We start from the raw sequence: 23574 nt of genomic DNA, 5'->3' as shown, positions 1-23574 counted from the left end.
AAGGTTAGGAGAGTTTGTCACAAATTAAGTGGGAGACCGTCACCAAAATCAACCCAGAAACAACTTAAGCAAACTTAACATATGTAAACATTTGTATGAACATAACAAGATGCAACAACTGAGACAGAAACTGAACAAGTTCCACAGACATGTGACTAACAGAAATGGAATAATGTGTCCCTGAACAAAGGGGGTGTGAAAATCAAAAGTAACAGTCAGTATCTGGTGTGGCTAACAGCTTCATTAAGTACTGCAGTGCATCTCCTCCTCATGGACTGCACCAGATTTGCCAGTAATTGCTGTGAGATGTTACCCCACTCTTCCACTAAGGCACCTGCAAGTTCCCGGACATTTATGGGGGGAAGGGTACTTGGAAGGGTACGACATGAGGGAGGAGGATCTCTTCCCTGTAACGCACAGCATTGAGATTGCCTGCAATGACAACAAGCTTAGACCAATGATGCTGTGACACACCGCCCCAGACCATGACAGACCCTCCACCTCCAAATCAATCCCGCTCCACAGTACAGGCCTCAGTGTAACGCTCATTCCTTCGACGATAAATGCAAATCCGACCATCACCCCTGGTGGACAAAACTGCGACTCGTCAGTGAAGAGCACTCTTTGCCAGTCCTGTCTGGTCCAGCGACGTTGGGTTTGTGCCAATTGGCGGCGTTGTTGCCGGTGATGTCTGGTGAGGACCTGCCTTACAACAGGCCTACAAGACCTCAGTCCAGCCTCTCTCAGCCAATTGCGGACAGTCTCAGTACTGATGGAGGGATTGTGCGTTCCTGGTGTAACTCGGGCAGTTGTTGTTGCCATCCTGTACCTGTCCTGCAGGTGAGATGTTTGGATGTACCGATCCTGTGCAGGTGTTGTTACACGTGGTCTGCCGCTGTGAGGACAATCAGTTGTCCGTCCTGTCTCCCTGTACCGCTGTCTTAGGCGTCTCACAGTACGGACATTGCAATTCATTGCCCTTGCCACACCTGCAGTCCTCAGATGTCCTCATGCCCCCTTGCAACATGACCAAGGCACGCAGATGAGCAGGCATCTTTCTTTTGGTGTTTTTCAGTGTCAGTAGAAAGGCCTCTTTTAGTGTCCTAAGTTTTCATAACTTAGACCTTAATTGCCTACCGTCTGTAAGTTGATAGTGTCTTAACGACCGTTCCACAGGTGCATGTTCATTAATTGTTTATGGTTCATTGAACAAGCATGGGGAACAGTGTTTAAACCCTTTACAATGAAGATCTGTGAAGTTATTTTGATTTTTACCAATTATCTTTGAAAGACGGTCCTGAAAAAGGGACGTTTTCTTTTTTGCTGAGTTTATATTATCACCTTCTTTCTCTATGGTTCACAGATCCCCCAGCCCCTTCCTCTCTCTCTTCCTGGTTTGTCTTGACCCCTTATCTGTGGGTCGGCCCCACCTTCCGAGCGCTCCCCTTGCTTCTGGGAAGTGTAGTTTTGGCGGTCAACCATTTTGTGATCTGTAGTTCTGGTCGGGTTGGCCATTTGAGTGAGAGGGCAGAAACCGTTTATTAGTTCTGCCCTCTCATATCTGCCGTTTATCACTCTGCCCCCTTCTTTGCCATTGTGTGTGTATGTATGTATGTATATATATATATATATATATATATATATATATATATATATATATATATATATATATATATATATATATATATATATATATATATATATACTACCGTTCAAAAGTTTGGGGTCACTTTGAAATGTCCTTGTTTTTGAAAGAAAAGCACATTTTCTGTCCATTTTAAAATAACATCAAATTGATCAGAAATATAATGTAGACATTGTTAATGTTGTAAATGACTATTGTAGCTGGAAATGGCTGACTTTTTATTTAATATCTACATAGGTGTACAGAGGCCCATTATCAGCAACCGTCACTCCTGTGTTCCAATGGCACGTTGGGTTAGCTAATCCAAGTTTAGAATTTTAAAAGGCTAATTGATCATTAGAACACCCTTTTGTAATTATATTAGCACAGCTGAAAACTGTTGTGCTTATTAAAGAAGCAATACAACTGTCCTTCTTTAGACTAGTTGAGTATCTGGAGCATCAGCATTTGTGGGTTCGATTACAGGCTCAAAAGAATGTCCAGAAAGAAATAACTTTCTTCTGAAACTCATCAGTCTATTCTTGTTCTGAGAAATGAAGGCTATTCCGTGCGAGGAAATTGCCAAGAAACTGAAGATGTCATACAACGCTGTGAACTACTCCCTTCACAGAACAGCGCAAACTGTCTCTAACCAGAATAGAAAGAGGAGTGGGAGGCCCCGGTGCACAACTGAGCAAGAGGACAAGTACATCAGAGTGTTTCGTTTGAGAAACAGACGCCTCACAAGTCCTCAACTGGCAGCGTCATTAAATAGTACCAGCAAAACAGCTGTCTCAATGTCAACAGTGAAGAGGTGACTCCGGGATGCTGGCCTTCTAGGCAGATCTCGTAGACACTCTAATGTACTTGTCCTCTTGCTCAGTTGTGCTCCGGGGCCTCCACTCCTCTTTCTATTCTGGTTAGAGACAGTTTGTGCTGTTTACTTGTGTCATGCACAAAGTAGATATCCTAACTGTCTTGCCAAAATTATAGTTTGTGAACAATAAATTTGTGGAGTGGTTGAAAAATGAGTTTTAATGACTCCAACCTAAGTATATGTAAACTTCCAACTTCAACTGTGTATATATATGTGTGTGTGTCGGAAGTTTACATACACTTAGGTTGGAGTCATTAAAACTTGTTTTTCAATCACTCCACAAATTTCTTGTTAGTGAATTAGAGTTTTGGCAAGGTATACTATAGTTTTGGCAAGGTGTGTGTCTATGTGTATATACACTGCTCAAAAATATAAAGGGAACACTAAAATAACACATCCTAGATCTGAATGAATGAAATATTCTTATGAAATACTTTTTTCTTTACATAGTTGAATGTGCTGACAACAAAATCACACAAAAATGATCAATGGAAATCAAATTTATCAACCCATGGGGGTCTGGATTTGGAGTCACACTCAAAATTAAAGTGGAAAACCACACTACAGGCTGATCCAACTTTGATGTAATGTCCTTAAAACAAGTCAAAATGAGGCTCAGTAGTGTGTGTGGCCTCCACGCGCCTGTTTGACCTCCCTACAACGCCTGGGCATGCTCCTGATGAGGTGGCGGATGGTCTCCTGAGGGATCTCCTCCCAGACCTGGACTAAAGCATCCGCCAACTCCTGGACAGTCTGTGGTGCAACGTGGCGTTGGTGGATGGAGCGAGACATGATGTCCCAGATGTGCTCAATTGGATTCAGGTCTGGGGAACGGGCGGGCCAGTCCATAGCATCAATGCCTTCCTCTTGCAGGAACTGCTGACACACTCCAGCCACATGAGGTCTAGCATTGTCTTGCAATAGGAGGAACCCAGGGCCAACCGCACCAGCATATGGTCTCACAAGGGGTCTGAGGATCTCATCCCGGTACCTAATGGCAGTCAGGCTACCTCTGGCGAGCACATGGAGGGCTGTGCGGCCCCCCAAAGAAATGCCACCCCACACCATGACTGACCCACCGCCAAACCGGTCATGCTGGAGGATGTTGCTGGCAGCAGATCGTTCTCCACGGCGTCTCCAGACTCTGTCACGTCTGTCACATGTGCTCATGTGCTCAGTGTGAACCTGCTTTCATCTGTGAAGAGCACAGGGCGCCAGTGGCGAATTTGCCAGTCTTGGTGTTCTCTGGCAAATGCCAAACGTCCTGCACGGTGTTGGGCTGTAAGCACAAACCCACCTGTGGACGTCGGGTCCTCATACCACCCTCATGGAGTCTGTTTCTGACCGTTTGAGCACACACATGCACATTTGTGGCCTGCTGGAGGTCATTTTGCAGGGCTCTGGCAGTGCTCCACCTGCTCCTCCTTGCACAAAGGCGGAGGTAGCGGTCCTGCTGCTGGGTTGTTGCCCTCCTACAGCCTCCTCCACGTCTCCTGATGTACTGGCCTGTCTCCTGGTAGCGCCTCCATGCTCTGGACACTACGCTGACAGACACAGCAAACCTTCTTGCCACAGCTCGCATTGATGTGCCATCCTGGATGAGCTGCACTACCTGAGCCACTTGTGTGGGTTGTAGACTCCGTCTCATGCTACCACTAGAGTGAAAGCACCGCCAGCATTCAAAAGTGACCAAAACATCAGCCAGGAAGCATAGGAACTGAGAAGGGGTCTGTGGTCACCACCTGCAGAACCACTCCTTTATTGGGGGTGTCTTGCTAATTGCCTATAATTTCCACCAGTTTTTTTTTTTCACCTCCAACAGCATGTGAAATTTATTGTCAATCAGTGTTGCTTCCTAAGTTGACAGTTTGATTTCACAGAGGTGTGATTGACTTGGAGTTACATTGTGTTGTTTAAGTGTTCCCTTTATTTTTTTGAGCAGTGTATATATATATATACCTCAACTGCGACCCATAAGACAATTCAATTAATATGTTGACAGTCTATTAAATGAATTATCTGACTCCATAAAGATTATTTAGCAATATGCAAGAGACTATAGTTGAGTTACAGTAGTAGAAAGGTCAAGAAAGAACTAAGCAAATATTTAATTAACATTTTTAAATGAGTGGATTCACATAAAAGGCATGTGCTTAAGCTACAGTAAAAAGCATTATAAAGCATTAGTCTATGCATGATCGGAGAGTGAGAAGGAGAAAGAGGACACAATTAGACCCAACCAAATCATGAGAAAATAAAAAGATAATTACTTAACACATTGGAAAGAATTAACAAAAAAACTGAGCAAACTAGAATGCTATTTGGCCCTAAACAGAGAGTAAACAGCGACAGAATACCTGACCACTGTGACTGACCCAAACTTAAGGAAAGCTTTGACTATGTACAGACTCTGTGAGCATAGCCTTGCTATTGAGAAAGTCCATCTTAGGCAGACCTGGCTCTCAAGAGAGGAGAGGACCACAAAATGAGGTGGAAACTAACCTCCTGCCAAATGTATGACCATATTAGAAACGCATATTTCCCTCAGATTACACAGATCCACAAAGAATTTGAAAACAAACCCAATTTTGATAAAATCCCATATCTACTGTGTGAAATACCACTGTGTGAAATACCACAGTGTGCCACCACAGCAGCAAGATGTGTGACCTGTTGCCACAAGTAAAGGGCAACCAGTAAAGAACAAACACCATTGTAAATACAACCCATGTTTATTTATTTTCCCTTTTGTACTTTAACTATTTGCACATCGTTACAACACTGTATATAGACATAATGACATTTGAAATGTATTTATTATTTTGGAACTTCTGTGAGTGTAATGTTTGCTGTTAATTTGTATTGTTTATTTCACTTTTGTTTATTATCTACTTCACTTGTAATGGCAATGTTAACATATGTTTCCCATGCCAATAAAGCCCTTGAAAGGGAGGGATAGGGCGAGAGGGAGGTCATAGCCTGAAATGCCATGCCCCAAGAGTCCCTGAGTGTAGGTATCCATGCCCCCAAGAGTGTAGGTATCTTACCAGCGCAGGTCAGGAACAAAAATAGAAAGAGACAATGAATCTAAGACCCTTTTAAACATCTGAGTTGTTTGGATTCAAAATCTGAGTCGTTGACCAATAGCATTACTGTAAAGTTAACCTCCAATCAGATATCAGACCTACAGTACAGGACGAAAAGACAACAACACTTACTCCTTTACAGAATGGGGGATGGTGAGATCAACACAGAGAAGGCTGAATTCCCGAGAAGACAATAAAACCTCTTGCATAGAGTGTTGATAAGTCACTTCAGGTGCTAGGCCGCCCTACAAAATCATCCCTTGAACAGATCTGATTCTGCATCAGATAAGTGTTCAAAACCGGACGGCCAGCACTGTAGTCACTAGACAATCTTCAGACCAGCAGTTCATGGTTCTAGCAGCATCACTTCAGGGGTGTCCATTTGGCGGGTACCATTGTCTTCTGCTTTAGACATGCAAAAGTCCTTAGGTAACACCTTTCTGCAAGCAAGCTAGAGAAGGAATGCTCTGTTCTTCCCGTGAGATCAAAACACAGAACTGAAGGTACATCGCAAAATCACAGATTAATTCACATTTTCACTGAACATAAAATAGTCTGTTTATCTGATTGGATTGATCAATAGCAACTTCAGACGTAGTTTAATCAAAACAGTCAGATTAATATAAAATGCATCAAAGCTCACTGCATCATATAAGACAGAATATTTGAAATTACAAACTCTCCTCCCTTTGAGAGAAAATGGAATAGCCTTGAAAATGAGAAAATAAACAAATGAACCAAACTTTTGAAATAATCGAGAACAATTCCTGAAGTTAAATCATGACTTTAGGGCAACTGGTTTCACAAGCAAATTGAAAATGAAATGTATGAGCATCTCAGTATGCAGCACCCAACATTAGCATACCAGTGGTGAAGGTTCTACGGCCATTTTGTTAGAAACAAGGCAATGACTTGACTCATAGCACACGCACATCTATACATACAGATGGACTTAGCCATATGCACTACGCAAATATTATGTGAGTAACAGGCGCCATTTCCTTTTGTCTAGCAGTCTGGATACATAAATAAAGCACATTCTCAAAAGTAACCTACATCGCCATCACAAATGGATGTAGAAATGATTGAGTTGCAAGGGAAGAAATAAGTAACAAATCATCGTCACATAATCAACATCCTACATTTTAGGAGAAAGCTCCTAATCTACCTTATGTTGCAAGTAGACTCTCTAAATCCCAACATCTCTGCATAGTGGAGAATGCTGAATTCCTGAGAAGACAAATTATTTTGCATATAGCGTTGATAAGTCACTTCGGGGACTGGGCCGCCCTACAATAGCACACTAAAGACTGCAATAAACTGATAAAATAAAGACGGCCCTTCTACAAGCCTATTTCACACCATAGCCTGCGGAATTTGCATGACAACTTTTCTTTCATTTTGATTTCGGCACAAATGGAAATGTGGCATTGACTCGACCATTGATTGATGTTTCAGCATTGTCTCAATGAAGAGTTTGGCATGTGACATGCATGTGCAGTTACAAGCCTGCTAGAGTTAACGGCAGGCGTACCAGCAATATTCACTGTTGTAATATAGATAAAGCCTAAGCTGGAATGTGAAGCTAACTACAAGCTGGCTAGCATTAGAAAACCCTGAGTAGAACTAGCTTGCATTGTAGTATACCCCTCGGGACAGTCTGATTTCAATTGTCATACTTTGGACCCCCTCCTCTCTCAATTTTTGGCTTGCTCCCGTCCTCTCCTTTCTGATCCTAACCCAACATTCCCATTATCTGCCTCGGAGCAGATGGCTACGCTAGAAGTAAGAGTATTTGGGTATTAGGGTTAAGTGATCAAGCTCCTACTTCTCCACCTGGCTTTCCAGCCTCCTGGGCCCATGCTCTCTCTCTCTCCCCCTCGGACGTCTTGGTTGATTGTGCTCAAACACATAATCATCATTAAATAAAACACCCAATGACATCTGCCCTCAACATAAACATAGATGGTGTTTAATGGGATATTCTTTGTAACAAAACAAAAAAAGAATGTACTGTTCTCGCAGTAACGGCTTAGCTCTTCCATTGACGCAGTACACGCTGAGTGTACAAAACATTAATGACACCTGCTCTTTCCATGACACAGACTGACCAGGTCAATCCAGGTGAAAGCTATGATCCCTTATTGATGTCACTTGTTAAATCCACTTCAATCAGTGAAAGGGAGGAGACTGGTTAAAGTCCACCACCCAAAGGACATCCAGCTAACTTGACACAACTGTGGGAAGCATCGGTGTCCATTTAGAGTCCATGCCCCAACGAATTGAGCCTGTTCTGAGGGCAAAAAGGGGGGTGCAACTCAATATTAGGAAAGGGTTCTTAGTGTTTTGTAAGCTCAGTGTATAGGGAAGAATCTCACGCAATCTAATCTGGGAGAAGGGATTCCAGTCCACAGACTAACTACTTTCCCAGTAAGCGTTGACCAACGATGGTACTGTAGTTCACAGCATATTCATTATAATGCATGTGCTCCAGTGGGCTGTGTAATGATCCACTCCCTCTTACAATGTCATAACGTCAAACTCCTCCCTCCTCTCGTCAGGCAGTTTGGCACACTTACATGCCAATTAACACACCCTGCAGGCACACATTTTGTGGATTTCAAGTCTGCATTGGAATGATAAGGAGCATGTCCATGGCATTGAATTAGAGGGTTTAGGGGGTCTGCCTGTTTTGTAAGTTCTGATCCATCCCATGTGTGACACATGGGCTGTAGCCAGGCCTGTAAGCATGATATGAGATGTCTTTCCTATTGTAAACACAAAAGTAATGGTGACTGTTGTTATTTTCCATAATGCAGTTGGGTTATATGATTGATGATGCATGTGATATGAGCTGAAGTGTGCCAATTTGAGCTGCAGAGCACTAACAAAGGAGATCGACTATGATGAAATATTGTCAGTGGTAGATGAAAGCAGGACTGGCTGCAGAACAGACATTTGTATTTATTGAACATAATCCATTTATTTAGAGGCTGTCACAACTTGACAGAAAGTGTATTCGGAAAATGTTAGATATGTTATTCAGAATGTACACTGCTCCAAAAAATAAAGGGAACACTTAAACAACACAATGTAACTCCAAGTCAATCACACCTCTGTGAAATCAAACTGTCAACTTAGGAAGCAACACTGATTGACAATAAATTTCACATGCTGTTGGAGGTGAAAAAAAAAAACTGGTGGAAATTATAGGCAATTAGCAAGACACCCCCAATAAAGGAGTGGTTCTGCAGGTGGTGACCACAGACCCCTTCTCAGTTCCTATGCTTCCTGGCTGATGTTTTGGTCACTTTTGAATGCTGGCGGTGCATTCACTCTAGTGGTAGCATGAGACGGAGTCTACAACCCACACAAGTGGCTCAGGTAGTGCAGCTCATCCAGGATGGCACATCAATGCGAGCTGTGGCAAGAAGGTTTGCCGTGTCTGTCAGCGTAGTGTCCAGAGCATGGAGGCGCTACCAGGAGACAGGCCAATACATCAGGAGACGTGGAGGAGGCCGTAGGAGGGCAACAACCCAGCAGCAGGACCGGTACCTCCGCCTTTGTGCAAGAAGGAGCAGGAGGAGCACTGCCAGAGCCCTGCAAAATGACCTCTAGCAGGCCACAAATGTGCATGTGTCTGCTCAAATGGTCAGAAATAGACTCCATGAGGGTGGTATGAGGGCCCGACGTCCACAGGTGGGGGTTGTGCTTACAGCCCAACACCGTGCAGGACGTTTGGCATTTGCCAGAGAACACCAAGATTGGCAAATTCGCCACTGGCGCCCTGTGCTCTTCACAGATGAAAGCAGGTTCACACTGAGCACATGTGACAGACGTGACAGTCTAGAGACGCCGTGGAGAACGTTCTGCTGCCTGCAACATCCTCCAGCATGACCGGTTTGGCGGTGGGTCAGTCATGGTGTGGGGTGGCATTTCTTTGGGGGGCCGCACAGCCCTCCATGGGCTCGCCAGAGGTAGCCTGACTGCCATTAGGTACCGAGATGAGATCCTCAGACCCCTTGTGAGACCATATGCTGGTGCGGTTGGCCCTGGGTTCCTCCTATTGCAAGACAATGCTAGACCTCATGTGGCTGGAGTGTGTCAGCAGTTCCTGCAAGAGGAAGGCATTGATGCTATGGACTGGCCCGCCCGTTCCCCAGAACTGAATCCACTTGAGCACATCTGGGACATCCTGTCTCGCTCCATCCACCAACGCCACGTTGCACCACAGACTGTCCAGGAGTTGGCGGATGCTTTAGTCCAGGTCTGGGAGGAGATCCATCAGGAGACCATCCGCCACCTCATCAGGAGCATGCCCAGGCATTGTAGGGAGGTCATACAGGCACGTGGAGGCCACACACACTACTGAGCCTCATTTTGACTTGTTTTAAGGACATTACATCAAAGTTGGATCAGCCTGTAGTGTGGTTTTCCACTTTAATTTTGAGTGTGACTCCAAATCCAGACCTCCATGGGTTGATAAATTTGATTTCCATTGATCATTTTTGTGTGATTTTGTTGTCAGCACATTCAACTATGTAAAGAAAAAAGTATTTAATAAGAATAGTTCATTCATTCAGATCTAGGATGTGTTATTTTAGTTTTCCCTTTATTTTTTTGAGCAGTGTATTTGGACAGTGAAGCTAAACATTTTAATTGGTCTTTATACTCCAGCATTTTGGGTTTAAGATCAAATGTTTCATTTGAGGCGACACTATAGAATGCCATCTTTTATTTGATAAAAAAAAAATACTTGTCTGTTTTACAGTTTAGAAGTCATGACTTCTTCAAATGTAAAATACTTAAGTATTTGGACAAATTCCCTTATAGCGTATTGAAGTAGTAAAACATTTAGTCTTTGGTCCCATGTTCCTAGCACACATTGACTACATAAAGCTTGTGCTTTACAAACATTTTGGATGCATTCACAGCTTGTTTTGGTTGTGTTTCAGATTATGTTTTGCCCAGTAGGAAGTGAATGGTGAACAACGTAGTGTGGCCTTTTGGAGTCACTTTTATTGTCAGTAAGAATAGAATGTTTTTGAACACGTCTAAATGCATGTGGAAGATACCATTTATTATGCATAATCATGAATTAATTGTGAATGATAAGTGAGAAAGAGGGAAAAATATCATAACAACCCCCCCCCCCCTCTCCCCTGTTACTGTCAAGATGTGTATGAAGGCGAAGTCAGGTGCAGGAGAGCAGAGTAATATTAAATAAAGCACACTTTATTATAGTTCCGAACCGTGAGCACAACAGAACAAACACGCTCAAAAAACGGAACAATAAAGTAAGGCGCTAAACAAACATCTCTTGACATGAAGACAATTACACACAAAACATGATGGGAAACAGAGGGTTAAATACAAGTAGATTGATTGGGGAAATGAAAACCAGGTGTGCATGAAAACAAGACAAGACAAATGGATATATGAAAAATGGAGCTGCGATGGCTACAAAGGCGGTGACGTCGATCGCCGAACGCTGCCCGAACAAGGAGAGGAGCCGACTTCGGCGGAAGTCGTGACAGTTACTGGTATTGGTGAGAGGTTAGCATGTTTTGTTGTAACCTCTGTAACTTTATTCATGATGCATTGTTTTTCTTAATCATGGCATTATCAGCATCTTATCTACTCACTTAGAAAGAAAATTACTCCAGTCATCATTCACCAAAAAACAATAATTGCAAAGTTAAATAAACCATACCCCTGTATTCACAAGTACTTCTATTAAAAAAGTATTCACAAGGACTTCTATTAACAAGGTTTGTTTAACTTTGTTTAACTTTGCAATCATTGTTGTTTGTTTGACTTTTTTTATTTAACCAGGCAAGAACAAATTCTTATTTACAATGAAGGCCTACCCCGGCGACACTGGGCCAATTGTGCGCAGCCCTATGGGACACCCAATCATGGCCGGTTGTGATACAACCTGGAATCGAACCAGGGACTGTAGTGATGCCTCGTGCACTGAGATGCAGTGCCTTAGACTGCTGTGCCACTTGGGAGCCCTAGACATTTAGTGCCCTCAGAAATGATTCACACCTGTTGACTTTTTCCACATTTTGTTGCGTTACAGCCTGGCCAACACCCATAATGTTAAAGTGAAATTATGTTTTTCTAATGTTCTACAAATTAATTAAAAAAATGAAAAGCTGAAATGTCTTGAGTCATTAAGTATTCAACCAATTTGTTTTTTTAAACCAAATTTAAAACTTTGCTTAACAAGTCACATACGTTGAATGGACTCACTCTGTGTGCAATAATAGTGAATACAAAGGTTTATGTTTGGGGCAAATCCAATAGTACACATTACTGAGTACCACTCTTCATATTTTCAACCATACTGGTGGCTGCATCATGTTATGGGTATGCTTAATCCAGGTTAAGTTGATGGTAAGCTAAACCCCCCACAAATTTCTGTACTGAATAAAATATGACCACCTTTTAAAAACCATGTCTATCTTTTTTCCCCAAACACAATTCAACACAATCACAACAGCTTTTTTTGCATTTTAATCATATTAACCATCTTTTAGCACAGGCTTAACACATAACAAACACATTGTAAGTGTTAACATAGGCAAGGCCCTGTTCTTACCTCATATCACAGCGATAATGCCTTGCATCACACCTGGGAAGAAAACACTTACATTGGCTCAATTTACCCCAAGGCAAACATTTTGACTATATTTAGCCCATAAAGCTACAATGATGCACTTTCATGCTAGGTTTAGGACCTTATATTGAAGCTTATAGAGACCCCAATTGATGTATAGAACAATCTTAACAGTATCTACTTTGGTTTAGATTCAAGCATCATGAAACATCTAATGCAATACATTTATATGACTTGGTGAAAATCCATTTTTGGACCTAACTTGCTTACCACACTTTCCATGTGGTTTCTTCCTTCACAGACTCCAAGAAATTATGATTTTTTGGTCAAATTATAAACATTTTGTATGGTTTCCTAGAAACAAGGATGGCTCAAGTTACCCCTTTGGCTCAGCTTACCCCACTGTACCCTACTGCCACCTCATGTAAAACATTTAATCTCAAATCCAAAATGCTGGAGTTTAGAGCCACATCTAAAAGGTCATAAATTAATAGTTTTTGGGCTGGTTTCACTAACATCGATAGTAAGCAAGGTTATTATAGAAAACAAAAACTGAAACTAAAATGAAAACTAAAATTTTAAAATCAATTTAGTAAACTAAAATAAAAACAAAAAACATTTGGAAAACTAAAACTATACTGAAACTATTACCTTTTGCTGCAAAACGAACTCATATAAAAAACACAGCATAGATTATGATTAGTTTGAGTTTTTTCTCCTAAACTTCTGGGGATTTAAGAATTTTTTTCTAATGCTGCCAGTAGATGGCGATGTTTCAAAGAGGCCTAGTTTGTGGACCACTATCACTAGCTATCACTAGCTAATAGGGAAGAAATCTGAGGGCGAGCACAGAGCGTGGCTGGGCCATGCTAGAGTAGCATGTGAAGTTTGCTGGAGCCATTCACAATTGACACTGACCACCTTCAAACTGACAGTCGCTGTCTGATGTTTTTGTTGTTGCAGCTGTTTTTATTAAACCTATTTGAAGGGGTTAGTCAGTGATACATAAGCATAACATGTCAGATGTGCCATGACTTCATTTGTAGGTTTTTCCTCTTTCTTTCTGTCAGATAAAGGTAAAGGTACTTGATTCTTCTTACGTCTACTACTGAAGTTAAAAAAACATTGGATTGGTGTAAACATGGGCAAGAGTTTCCTTCCACCCTATTTCTTGCACCAGTCTAGGTGCTGATTCTTTTAAATCCAAGTCACAATAGGATTGATTTATAATTTAAATCTAACCAATCCTATGTCCTGGCCCATCACCGTATGTATTACAACTTCCCCAGTGGCAGGAAGTGACATCCCAAACAAACAAACTATATGCCTACAACACACAAATGGCTTCTAGCCTCCCACGCATAGGTTACTTTCTGTGCCTAACACTAAACCTGAAACTAAATAATAAAAAAATGAAATAGAAACGCTTTTATCAAACTGAAACTAAATAAAAACTAGTAAATCAACTCTGAAAACGAACTGGGATTGAAACAAAATTACCTTTAAAAGTCAAGTGCAGGATGATGTTGGTGCGGTTTGTTTGAATCCCGGCCTGAGTTTACTTGGGTAATAAATAACATTTAGGCAATGTCTTTCTGGAGACGTGCAGGTAGCTCCTACGGGGTCTTTAATCGATGCTGTGGGGTGCATCAGGGTATTTATCCCTGTCCTGTCTGCCCAGCAAGTACCCATGGAGGCCTAGCGACTGAGAGGTCAGGTAGACATAGACATAGTGGTCCCCAATGTGAGCTACGCTGGCGACTGGCACACCACTTTTCTCTAGTGCCTGGTGGAAGATGGCTGGGTCAGGTTTGGCTATCCCGGCCTCCTCTGAGGTGAACAGGAAGCTGAAGTGAAACAGCAGGCTACAGCCTCGTAGAATCCCCTCCAGACGATTGTCGAATTTGGACACCAAACCCTGCTTCAGACCCAGGGAGGAGATACTCTCCAGGGTCTTCCCTGAGTCTGGAAATGCCTGAGGACAAAACCATGCCAAACAGGTGTTCAATAGTAAGATATTGAGAATGGTTTAGAATAGAACATGTCTAATGCATAGAGGTATACTTGATCATTTTGCGCAAATGATGTCACAGAATGTTTTTGGAGATGTTACATGAATTATGCAGAAGCTGATAAACTATTTCTGAATGAAAGTACAGTTATTATAATCCTTTCACCTCCCAGTTATCAGGGGCTGCAGAAGCTATGATACAGGTTGGGTGCCAGTGTGTCCAGTAGGGGTACTCAACACGGGGAAAAGGTGTCCTGGACCACCCCCATCGATAAACGATGCCAAATTAGGCACAAAAATGCTCTGCTAATCAAATGTCCACCCTCTCCCTACATGTACATATTACCTCAATTACCTCGTCTAACCTGTGCCCCCGCACATTGACTCTGTAACTGTACACCCTGTATATAGCCTCGCTACTGATATTTTGTTGCTCTTTAATTATGTTCTTTTTCAATTTTTTCTTTCTTTTTTACTTCAGTTTATTTTAGTAAATACTTTAACAATTATTTTTCTCTAAACTGCATTGTTGGTTAAGGCCTTGTAAGTAAGCGTTTCACTGTAAGGTCTACACCTGTTGTATTCGGCACATGTGACAAATTAAAATGCATTTGATTTGTAATGTGCTGTGAAAATCAAGTGTTTTCATTCCCAGTTCTTCACTCTGAATGACCCACACAGAGATAAACTACTGATTAGGAAGTTAGCTGTCAATGATAACAGTAAATAGTCACGCATAGGGGAAGCGGGTTTATTACACATGCGTTTTAAGTTATAATATACTGAACAAAAATATAAACGTAACATGATGTATTTCAAGGCCTACCCTCAAACTCAGTGCCTCTTTATTTGACATCACGGGGAAATGAAAATAAATCAGCCAAGACCTCAGAAAGAAACTGTAGACCTCCACAAGTCTGGTTCATCCTTGTGAGCAATTTCCAAATGCCTGAAGGTACCACGTTCATCTGTACAAACAGTAGTACGCAACTACAAACACCATGGGACCACGCAGCCGTCATACCGCTCAGGAAGGAGACGCGTTTTGTCTCCTAGAGATGAACGTACTTTGGTGAGAAAAGTGCAAATCAATCCCAAAACAACAGCAAAGGACCTTGTGAAGATGCTGGAGGAAACAGGTACAAAAGTATCTATATCCACAGTAAAACGAGTCCTATATCGATGTAACCTGAAAGGCCGCTCAGCAAAGAAGAAGCCCCTACAGTTTGCAACTGGACATGGGGACAAAGATCTGTCACATTCGTCATAATAACTGGACCAAGATGCAGCGTGGTATGTTTCCATCCTTTTATTTGGAAGAGAAACTTAAAGAACAAAAACAATAAAACGAATAAACGAAATGTGAAGCTCAGGGTAGTGCTTGCAGGCAACTATACCTAGACAAGATCCCACAAAGCACAATGGAGAAATGGCTACCTAAATATGATCCACAATCAGAGACAACGATAAACAGCTGCCTCTGATTGAGAACCATAGTAGGCCAACATAGAAATTCAATTCACCTAGATAACCCACCCTTAATCACACCCCGACCTAACCAACATAGAGAATAAAAGCTCTCTATGATCAGGGCGTGAGAAGATCATACTTTTTGGAGAAATGTCCTCTGGTCTGATGAAACAAAAATAGAACTGTTTGGCCATAATGACCATCGTTATATTTGGAGGAAAAAGGGGGAGGCTTGCAAGCCGAAGAACACCATCCCAACTGTGAAGCACGGGGGTAGCAGCATCATGTTGTGGGGGAGCTTTGCTGCAGGAGGGACTGGTGCGCTTCACAAAATAGATGGCATCATGTGGGAGGAAAATTATGTGGATATATTGAAGCAGCAAGTTACAGCTTGGTCGCAAATGGGTCTTCCAAATGGACAATGACCCAAAGCATACTTCCAAAGTTGTGGCAAAATGGCGTAAGGACAACAAAGTCAAGGTATTGGAGTGGCCATCACAAAGCCCTGACCTCAGTCCTATAGAAAATGCGTGGGCAGAACTGAAAAAGCGTATGTGAGCAAGGAGGCCTACTAACCTGACTCAGTTACACCAGCTCTGTCAGGAGGAATGGGCCAAAATTCACCCAACTTATTGTGGGAAGCTTGTGAAAGGGTATAGGGTGCCGTCTTTCGGATGGGACGTTAAACGGGTGTCCTGACTCTCTGAGGTCATTAAAGATCCCATGGCACTTATCGTAAGAGTAGGGGTGTTAACCCCGGTGTCCTGGCTAAATTCCCAATCTGGCCCTCAAACCACCATGGCCACCTAATAATCCCCAGTTTACAATTGGCTTATTCATCCCCCTCCTCTCCCCTGTAACTATTCCCCAGGTCGTTGCTGCAAATGAGAACGTGTTCTCAGTCAACTTACCTGGTAAAATAAAGGTAAAATAAAATAAAATAAATAAAAAGGCAACCCAAAACGTTTGACCCAATTCAAACAATTTAAAGGCAATGCTATCAAATACTAATTGAGTGTATGTAAACTTCTGACCCACTGGGAATGTGATGAAAGAAATAAAAGCTGAAATAAATCATTCCCTCTACTATTATTCTGACATTTCACATTCTTAAAATAAAGTGGTGATCCTAACTGACCTAAGACAGGGAATTTTTACGAGGACTAAATGTCAGGAATTGTGAAATAGTGAGTTTAGATGTATTTGGCTAAGGTGTAGGAAAACTTCCGACTTCAACTGTACTCCTCAGCACGCCCCACCCCGCCTCAGACGATCCCACAGGTAAAGAAGCCGGATGTGGAGGACATGGGCTGGCGTGGTTACACGTGGTCTGCGGTTGTGAGGCTGGTTGGATGTACTGCCAAATTCTCTAAAATGACATTGGAGGCAGTTTATGGTAGAGAAATGAACATTCAATTCTCTGGCAATAACTCTGGTGGACATTCCTGCAGTCAGCGTGCCAATTACACACTCCCTCAAAACTTGAGACATCTGTGGCATTGTGTTGTGTGACAAAACTGCACATTTTAAAGTGGCCTTATATATTCCCCCAGCACAAGGTGCACCTGTGTAATGATCATACTGTTTGATCAACTTCTTGATATGCCACACCTGTCAGGTGATTATCTTGGCAAATGAGAAATGCTCACCAACAGGGATGTTAACAAATTTGTGCACACAGGGAGATCCCGGATAGCACGGGCCTTACTGAAGGCGGTCATGTGCAGCAACTAAAATATGCGCACGGAATCTCTTGCTAAGGAAGGGTTCCATTTGAGAATGCATTACTATAATGAATGTATTGTTTTTGTGTGTTAATCCTTTGCATAAATGTTTTATAATCCGGAGTTTGGTTGCAAAATTACACAGATTGCTAAAACATGATTTGTGAAATGTGGCTAATCAAATTTGTCTTGTGCTGCCATCTAGTGTTGACTTAGAAGTAGTGTAGATCATTCTGGTATTTATTGGTTGGTAAAGTGTATTTTGATGTCATATATCATCACAGTTGGAATATTATTTAATTTATAAGATGAATAAACACATTGATACACAAACATAAAGAGGTCACACATTTTACATTGTCAGAAAAAAAAGCAGAGACATTGCACATGAAAAATAGCTCAGTCTTTCCACATCTGCATTGATTGACTAAAACCAATCTATTTTGCAGCTCGTGTAGCTTTCTTTCAAGGATATCTAATCCCAAGGACATCAATAGCCAAATGCTTTTGAGGTCAATACCAAGTGTAACCGGTGGGAATCACCAGTGACTGCTGCTTCTTCCTAAATTTCCTGTCTTCTCCCCTGCCCGTGTGCTCTTGGATTTTCTAGCCTTCCTGGACTGTTGGATGGCCTGTATGACACCAGGGGCAGTCCAGTGTCAGCGGGTCAAAGCTTGCTGTACGGTGAAGGGCCCGTATCGCGTGCGGCGCACTCCTTTACATACTGCCGTGCTGCAGAGCTCCAAGCCCACCTCATGCAAGATTCTGCACAGGTATTGCTGGGTTTCATTCAAACACTGCACCTCTGATTAATGTAATGTAAAAAAATGGAATTAGCAAACTATTACAGAATATCTAATACATTTCGAATGCAACATTAAGGTGTCTGTTAAAAAGAGACATGTGCCAAGTCCTATTGCATGTATGAGTGTTGCCCTGTGTCTCTGTAGCCATGTGTGTGAGCAAGTGTCAATCCAGGAGGTTATTGTACAGTACAGGTGAAATACTTACCCAAGGTAAAGTGGGGTGGTTGGAAGTGTAATAAACGCAGGCCTATCATAATAGAGGGAGACTTCCCGTCGGGACGGAGTTTCACCTTCGCAGCCAGCTCATAGGCCTCCTGGTTGTTCATGTCCACCTTAGAGTACCTGCCAGAACAAACACAGTTATCCTACACTGCTCTGCACACTACGTATAGCAAAATTACAAATAAGATGAGCTGGCAATTCAACAATGAGTGGTTTGGAAGGAATCAGTGGCTAACTGCAAGCATTGCAAAGCAATCACTAGCCTGCTATTCAGTGGAGTGGTTGTGTGGTCCCAAGTCTGGGTTTAAGGGTCGCTTTTCCAAGCTTAAATTAATAAACATTCAACATTGGCCATGTCAATCCAGCATGACTTCTGCCACACTCAAAATAACTGGAAACTCGGAACTGGGAAATCTGTCTTCAGTGAGTTCAAGACAACTGGGATCTCGGGGAGAAAAAATGAACTCTGACTGGGAATATATACATCCAACTCGGAATTGTAAGTCGGGAACTCTGGCCTCTTTCTAGAGCTCCGACCTGACAACACTTCGCATCAGTCGACGTCAACATATTCAACTAATGTGGACGCGTAGACGTGACTTACATATTCCAGAACGATACTGCAGAGTTTCTAAACCCAGAGGTGCAACATCGAAATCTAAAGTCGCAACCTAGATTCGAGCCAATGTCTTAAGTAGTTGAACATGTTATTACTATAACCTCGTATAAGTGACAAAGACACACAATTTAATTTTCGTCATAAACAACTTTATATGCAAGGAGTGCCTCAAGATTTGATTTCATGCACATGCGCTGTTTGGCGTGAGATGACGTTAGACCCTATGACGTGTTGTCAGGGGTGTAAAGTACTTCAGTAAAAATACTTGAAAGTGCTACTTACAGTGGGGCAAAAAAGTATTTAGTCAGCCACCAATTGTGCAAGTTCTCCCACTTAAAAAGATGAGAGAGGACTGTAATTTTCATCATAGGTACACTTCAACTATGACAGACAAAATGAGATTTTTTTCCCTCCAGAAAATCACATTGTGGGGCCTCCCGGGTGGCGCAGTGGTCTGCATCGCAGTGCTAGCACTCTGTCGCAGCCGGCCGCGACCGGGAGGTCCGTGGGGCGACGCACAATTGGGCCAGCGTCGTCCGGGTTAGGCTGGTAGGGATATCCTTGTCTCATCGCGCTCCAGCGACTCCTGTGGCGGGCCGGGAGCAGTGCGCGCTAGCCAAGGGGGTCAGATGCACGGTGTTTCCTCCGACACATTGGTGCGGCTGGCTTCCGGGTTGGAGGCGCGCTGTGTTAAAGAAGCAGTGCGGCTTGGTTGGGTAGGTCCTTGTGTAATATGATATTCTACACCATTGTCCATTGTATATTATTCATATATACTTGTGTTCCCACATGTACTTCCTGTATTGATTTGTTGTTAATAATAAAAAATAAAAAGATAGGGTTGTTTTCTTGATCTCGCCAAAAAAAAAAATATATAATATCAAAGGCGCAACATCGCGAGACATCCGGGAACGCTTGCTTAGCAGACCATTCTTCCTTAGTTGTTAATTTTCTCGAAATCTAAAGGCACAACCTAGATTCGAGCACAAGTCTTAAGTAGTTGAGCATGTTATTACTGCAACCTCGGTAAAGTGACATACTGAAACGACTTTATATTGGAGTGCCTTTGATTTGACGGCATGCACATACGCAGTTTGGCACGTGACGACCGGTAGACCCGAAAATAACGTCTCCACGAAATCGCATATAAGCGTGATCGGGGATTTATATTGGAGAAGCAGTTTCTGCCTATCTTCATATTGTAATGTCTTTGACTACTGTCTTTGCTGCCACCTAAATTGTGGGCCAATCCTGAAAATACAGATTTTTGTATATGAAAATGAAAGGTTTTTATGATTACTGTAAAATGTTATGGTACTTTCAATCAATTCTTGCACATTTTCTCAGAAAATGTATATTTTAACAATGTTTGCTCAGGCAAATTTGCGAACTGCTAAACTTGGAACCAATCACAACTTCCGTACATATCCCTCGTGATGAAGGCAGCCAATGGCCTGCTTCGAATATTAAATACGTCCTCTGATGTCAGTGAGGGGGTTCGATTAATGCCGCCTGGGCGCCAGTGTAGGCGTATTTAGCATCGGCTGAGTTGATTGCATTCGATTTGGAACCGGGCTGCCTCCCGGGCGTGAGCCAGTTGCCCCGTTCAAAGCCCACGGCAAAGTCGGCTCAAAACAAAAGTGAGGTAGTTAGCACGTGTAGTAATTAGTAGGATTATTGACATGTTTATGTACTAGTCAGGAACTAGGATACTTGGAAATTTCCGACTTTCTGATTAGTTTAATGCGGCATAACTACACCAGTGGAGGCTGCTGAGGGGAGGACAGAACAGAGCAAATGGAATGACATCAAATCATGTTTTTAATGTATTTGATGCCATTCCACTGATTCTGCTCCAGCCATGACCATGACCCGGGCCTCCCCAATTAAGGTGCCACCATCATCCTGTGAACTACAGTGAACAAAAATATAAATGCAACATGTAAAGTGTTGGTTCCATGTTTCATAGTTGAAATAAAAAATGTTCCATACTCACAAAAATCTTATTTCTTTAAAATGTTGGGCACAAATATGTTTACATCCCTGTTAGTGAGCATTTCTCCTTTGCCAAGATAATCTATCAACCTGCCAGGTGTGGCATATCAAGATGCTGATTAAACAGCATGATCATTACACAGGTGCACCTTATGCTGGGGACAATAACATGTGCAGTTTTCTCACACAACACAATGCCACAGATGTCTCAGATTTTGAGGGAGTGTGAAATTGGCATGCTGACTGCAGGAATGTCCACCAGAGCTGTTGCCAATTTGGCAGTACATCCAACTGGCCTCAAATCAAATCAAAGTTTATTTGTCACGTGCGCCAAATACAACCTTACAGTGAAATGCTTACTTACAGGCTCTGGATGGCCTGGTGTAGAGGTCCTGGATGGCGGACAGCTTTGCCCCAGTGATGTACTGGGTCGTACGCCCTACCCTCTGAAGTGCCTTGCGGTCGGAGGCGGAGCAATTGCCGTACCAGGCAGTGATGCAACCAGTCAGAATGCTCTCGATGTTGCAGCTGTAGAACCATTTGAGGACAACAACTCTATCCTCCTGATTCCTGCTTACAAGCAAAAATTAAAGCAGGAAGCACCAGTGACTCGGTCTATAAAAAAGTGGTCAGATGAAGCAGATGCTAAACTACAGGACTGTCTTGCTATCACAGACTGGAACATGTTCCGGGATTCTTCCGATGACATTGAGTAATACACCACATCAGTCACTGGCTTTATCAATAAGTGCATCGAGGACGTCGTCCCCACAGTGACTGTACGTACATACCCCAACCAGAAGCCATGGATTACAGGCAACATTCGCACTGAGCTAAAGGGTAGAGCTGTCGCTTTCAAGGTGCGGGACTCTAACCCGGAAGCTTACAAGAAATCCTGCTATGCCCTGCGACGAACCATCAAACAGGCAAAGCGTAAATACAGGGCAAAGATCGAATCATACTACACCGACTCCGACGCTCGTCGGATGTGGCAGGGCTTGCAAACTATTACAGACTACAAAGGGAAGCACAGCCGTGAGCTGCCCAGTGACACGAGCCTACCAGACGAGCTAAATCACTTCTATGCTCGCTTCGAGGCAAGCAACACTGAGGCATGCATGAGAGCATCAGCTGTTCCGGACGACTGTGTGATCACGCTCTCTGTAGCCGACGTGAATAAGACCTTTAAACAGGTGAACACACAAGGCTGCGGGGCCAGACCGATTACCAGGACGTGTGCTCCGGGCATGTGCTGACCAACTGGCAGGTGTCTTCACTGACATTTTCAACATGTCCCTAATTGAGTCTATAATACCAACATGTTTCAAACAGACCACCATAGTCCCTGTCCCCAAGAACACAAAGGCAACCTGCCTAAATGACTACAGACCCGTAGCACTCACGTTCGTAGCCATGAAGTGCTTTGAAAGGCTGGTAATGGCTCACACCACACCATTATCCGAGAAACCCTAGACCCACTCCAATTTGCATACCGCCCAAACAGATCCACAGATGATGCAATCTCTATTGCACTCCACACTGCCCTTTCCCACCTGGACAAAAGGAACACCTATGTGAGAATGCTATTCATTGACAACAGCTCAGCGTTCAACACCATAGTACCCTCAAAGCTCATCACTAAGCTAAGGAACCTGGGCCTAAACACCTCCCTCTGCAACTGGATCCTGGACTTCCTGACGGGCCGCCCCCAGGTGGTGAGGGTAGGTAGCAACACATCTGCCACACTGATCCTCAACACTGGAGCTCCCTAGGGGTGCGTGCTCAGTCCACTCCTGTACTCCCTGTTCACCCACAACTGCATGGCCAGGCACGACTCCAACACCATCATTAAGTTTGCAGACGACACAACAGTGGTAGGCCTGATCACCGACAACGACGAGACAGCCTATAGGGAGGAGGTCAGAGACCTGGCCGGGTGGTGCCAGAATAACCACCCGGAAGCTTACAAGAAATCCTGCTATGCCCTGCGACGAACCATCAAACAGGCAAAGCGTAAATACAGGGCAAAGATCGAATCATACTACACCGACTCCGACGCTCGTCGTAACCAAGACTAAGGAGATGATTGTGGACTACAGGAAAAGGAGGACCGAGCACGCCCCCATTCTCATCGACGGGGCTGTAGTGGAGCAAGTGTCTGAGCTTCATGTTCCTTGGTGTCACAACCGCAGACCATGTGTATGGCATTGTGTGGGCGAGCGGTTTGCTGATATCAAAGTTGTGAACAGAGTGCCCCATGGTGGCGGTGGGGTTATGCTATGGGCAGGCATAAGCTACGGACAACAAACATAATTGCATTTTATGACGGCAATTTGAATACAGTGACGAGATCCTAAGACCCATTGTGTTTTAAGGCATTTGTGACCAACAGATGCATATCTATATTCCCAGTCATGTGAAATCCATAGGTTAGGGTCTAATTAATTATTTCAATTGACTGATTTCCTCATATGAACTGTAACTCAGTAAAATCTTTGAAATTGTTGCGTTTATA

General features: G+C 43.1%; 1 protein-coding gene and 1 pseudogene across 1 annotated transcript; both read right to left on the bottom strand.

Annotated features, from left to right (window-relative positions):
* Positions 1–12189: 12189 nt before the first annotated feature.
* LOC129844349 (haloacid dehalogenase-like hydrolase domain-containing protein 3) lies at positions 12190–14492 on the bottom strand (annotated as a pseudogene).
* A 2651-nt stretch (positions 14493–17143) lies between these two features.
* LOC129844365 (pseudouridylate synthase TRUB2, mitochondrial-like) lies at positions 17144–19518 on the bottom strand. Its single transcript, XM_055912689.1, has 3 exons — positions 19347–19518; positions 18429–18565; positions 17144–18222 (listed from the first exon to the last, which is right to left on the bottom strand). The coding sequence occupies exons 1-3, from the start codon at positions 19430–19432 to the stop codon at positions 18077–18079; spliced, it is 369 nt and encodes a 122-aa protein (XP_055768664.1). The 5' UTR covers positions 19433–19518; the 3' UTR covers positions 17144–18076.
* Positions 19519–23574: the final 4056 nt, after the last annotated feature.

The sequence above is a fragment of the Salvelinus fontinalis genome, chromosome 3, assembly GCF_029448725.1.
Source record: "Salvelinus fontinalis isolate EN_2023a chromosome 3, ASM2944872v1, whole genome shotgun sequence".
Lineage (NCBI taxonomy): Eukaryota > Metazoa > Chordata > Actinopteri > Salmoniformes > Salmonidae > Salvelinus > Salvelinus fontinalis.
The sequence above is the reverse complement of the archived record's forward strand: the minus strand, read 5'-3'. Positions and strand labels throughout refer to the sequence as shown.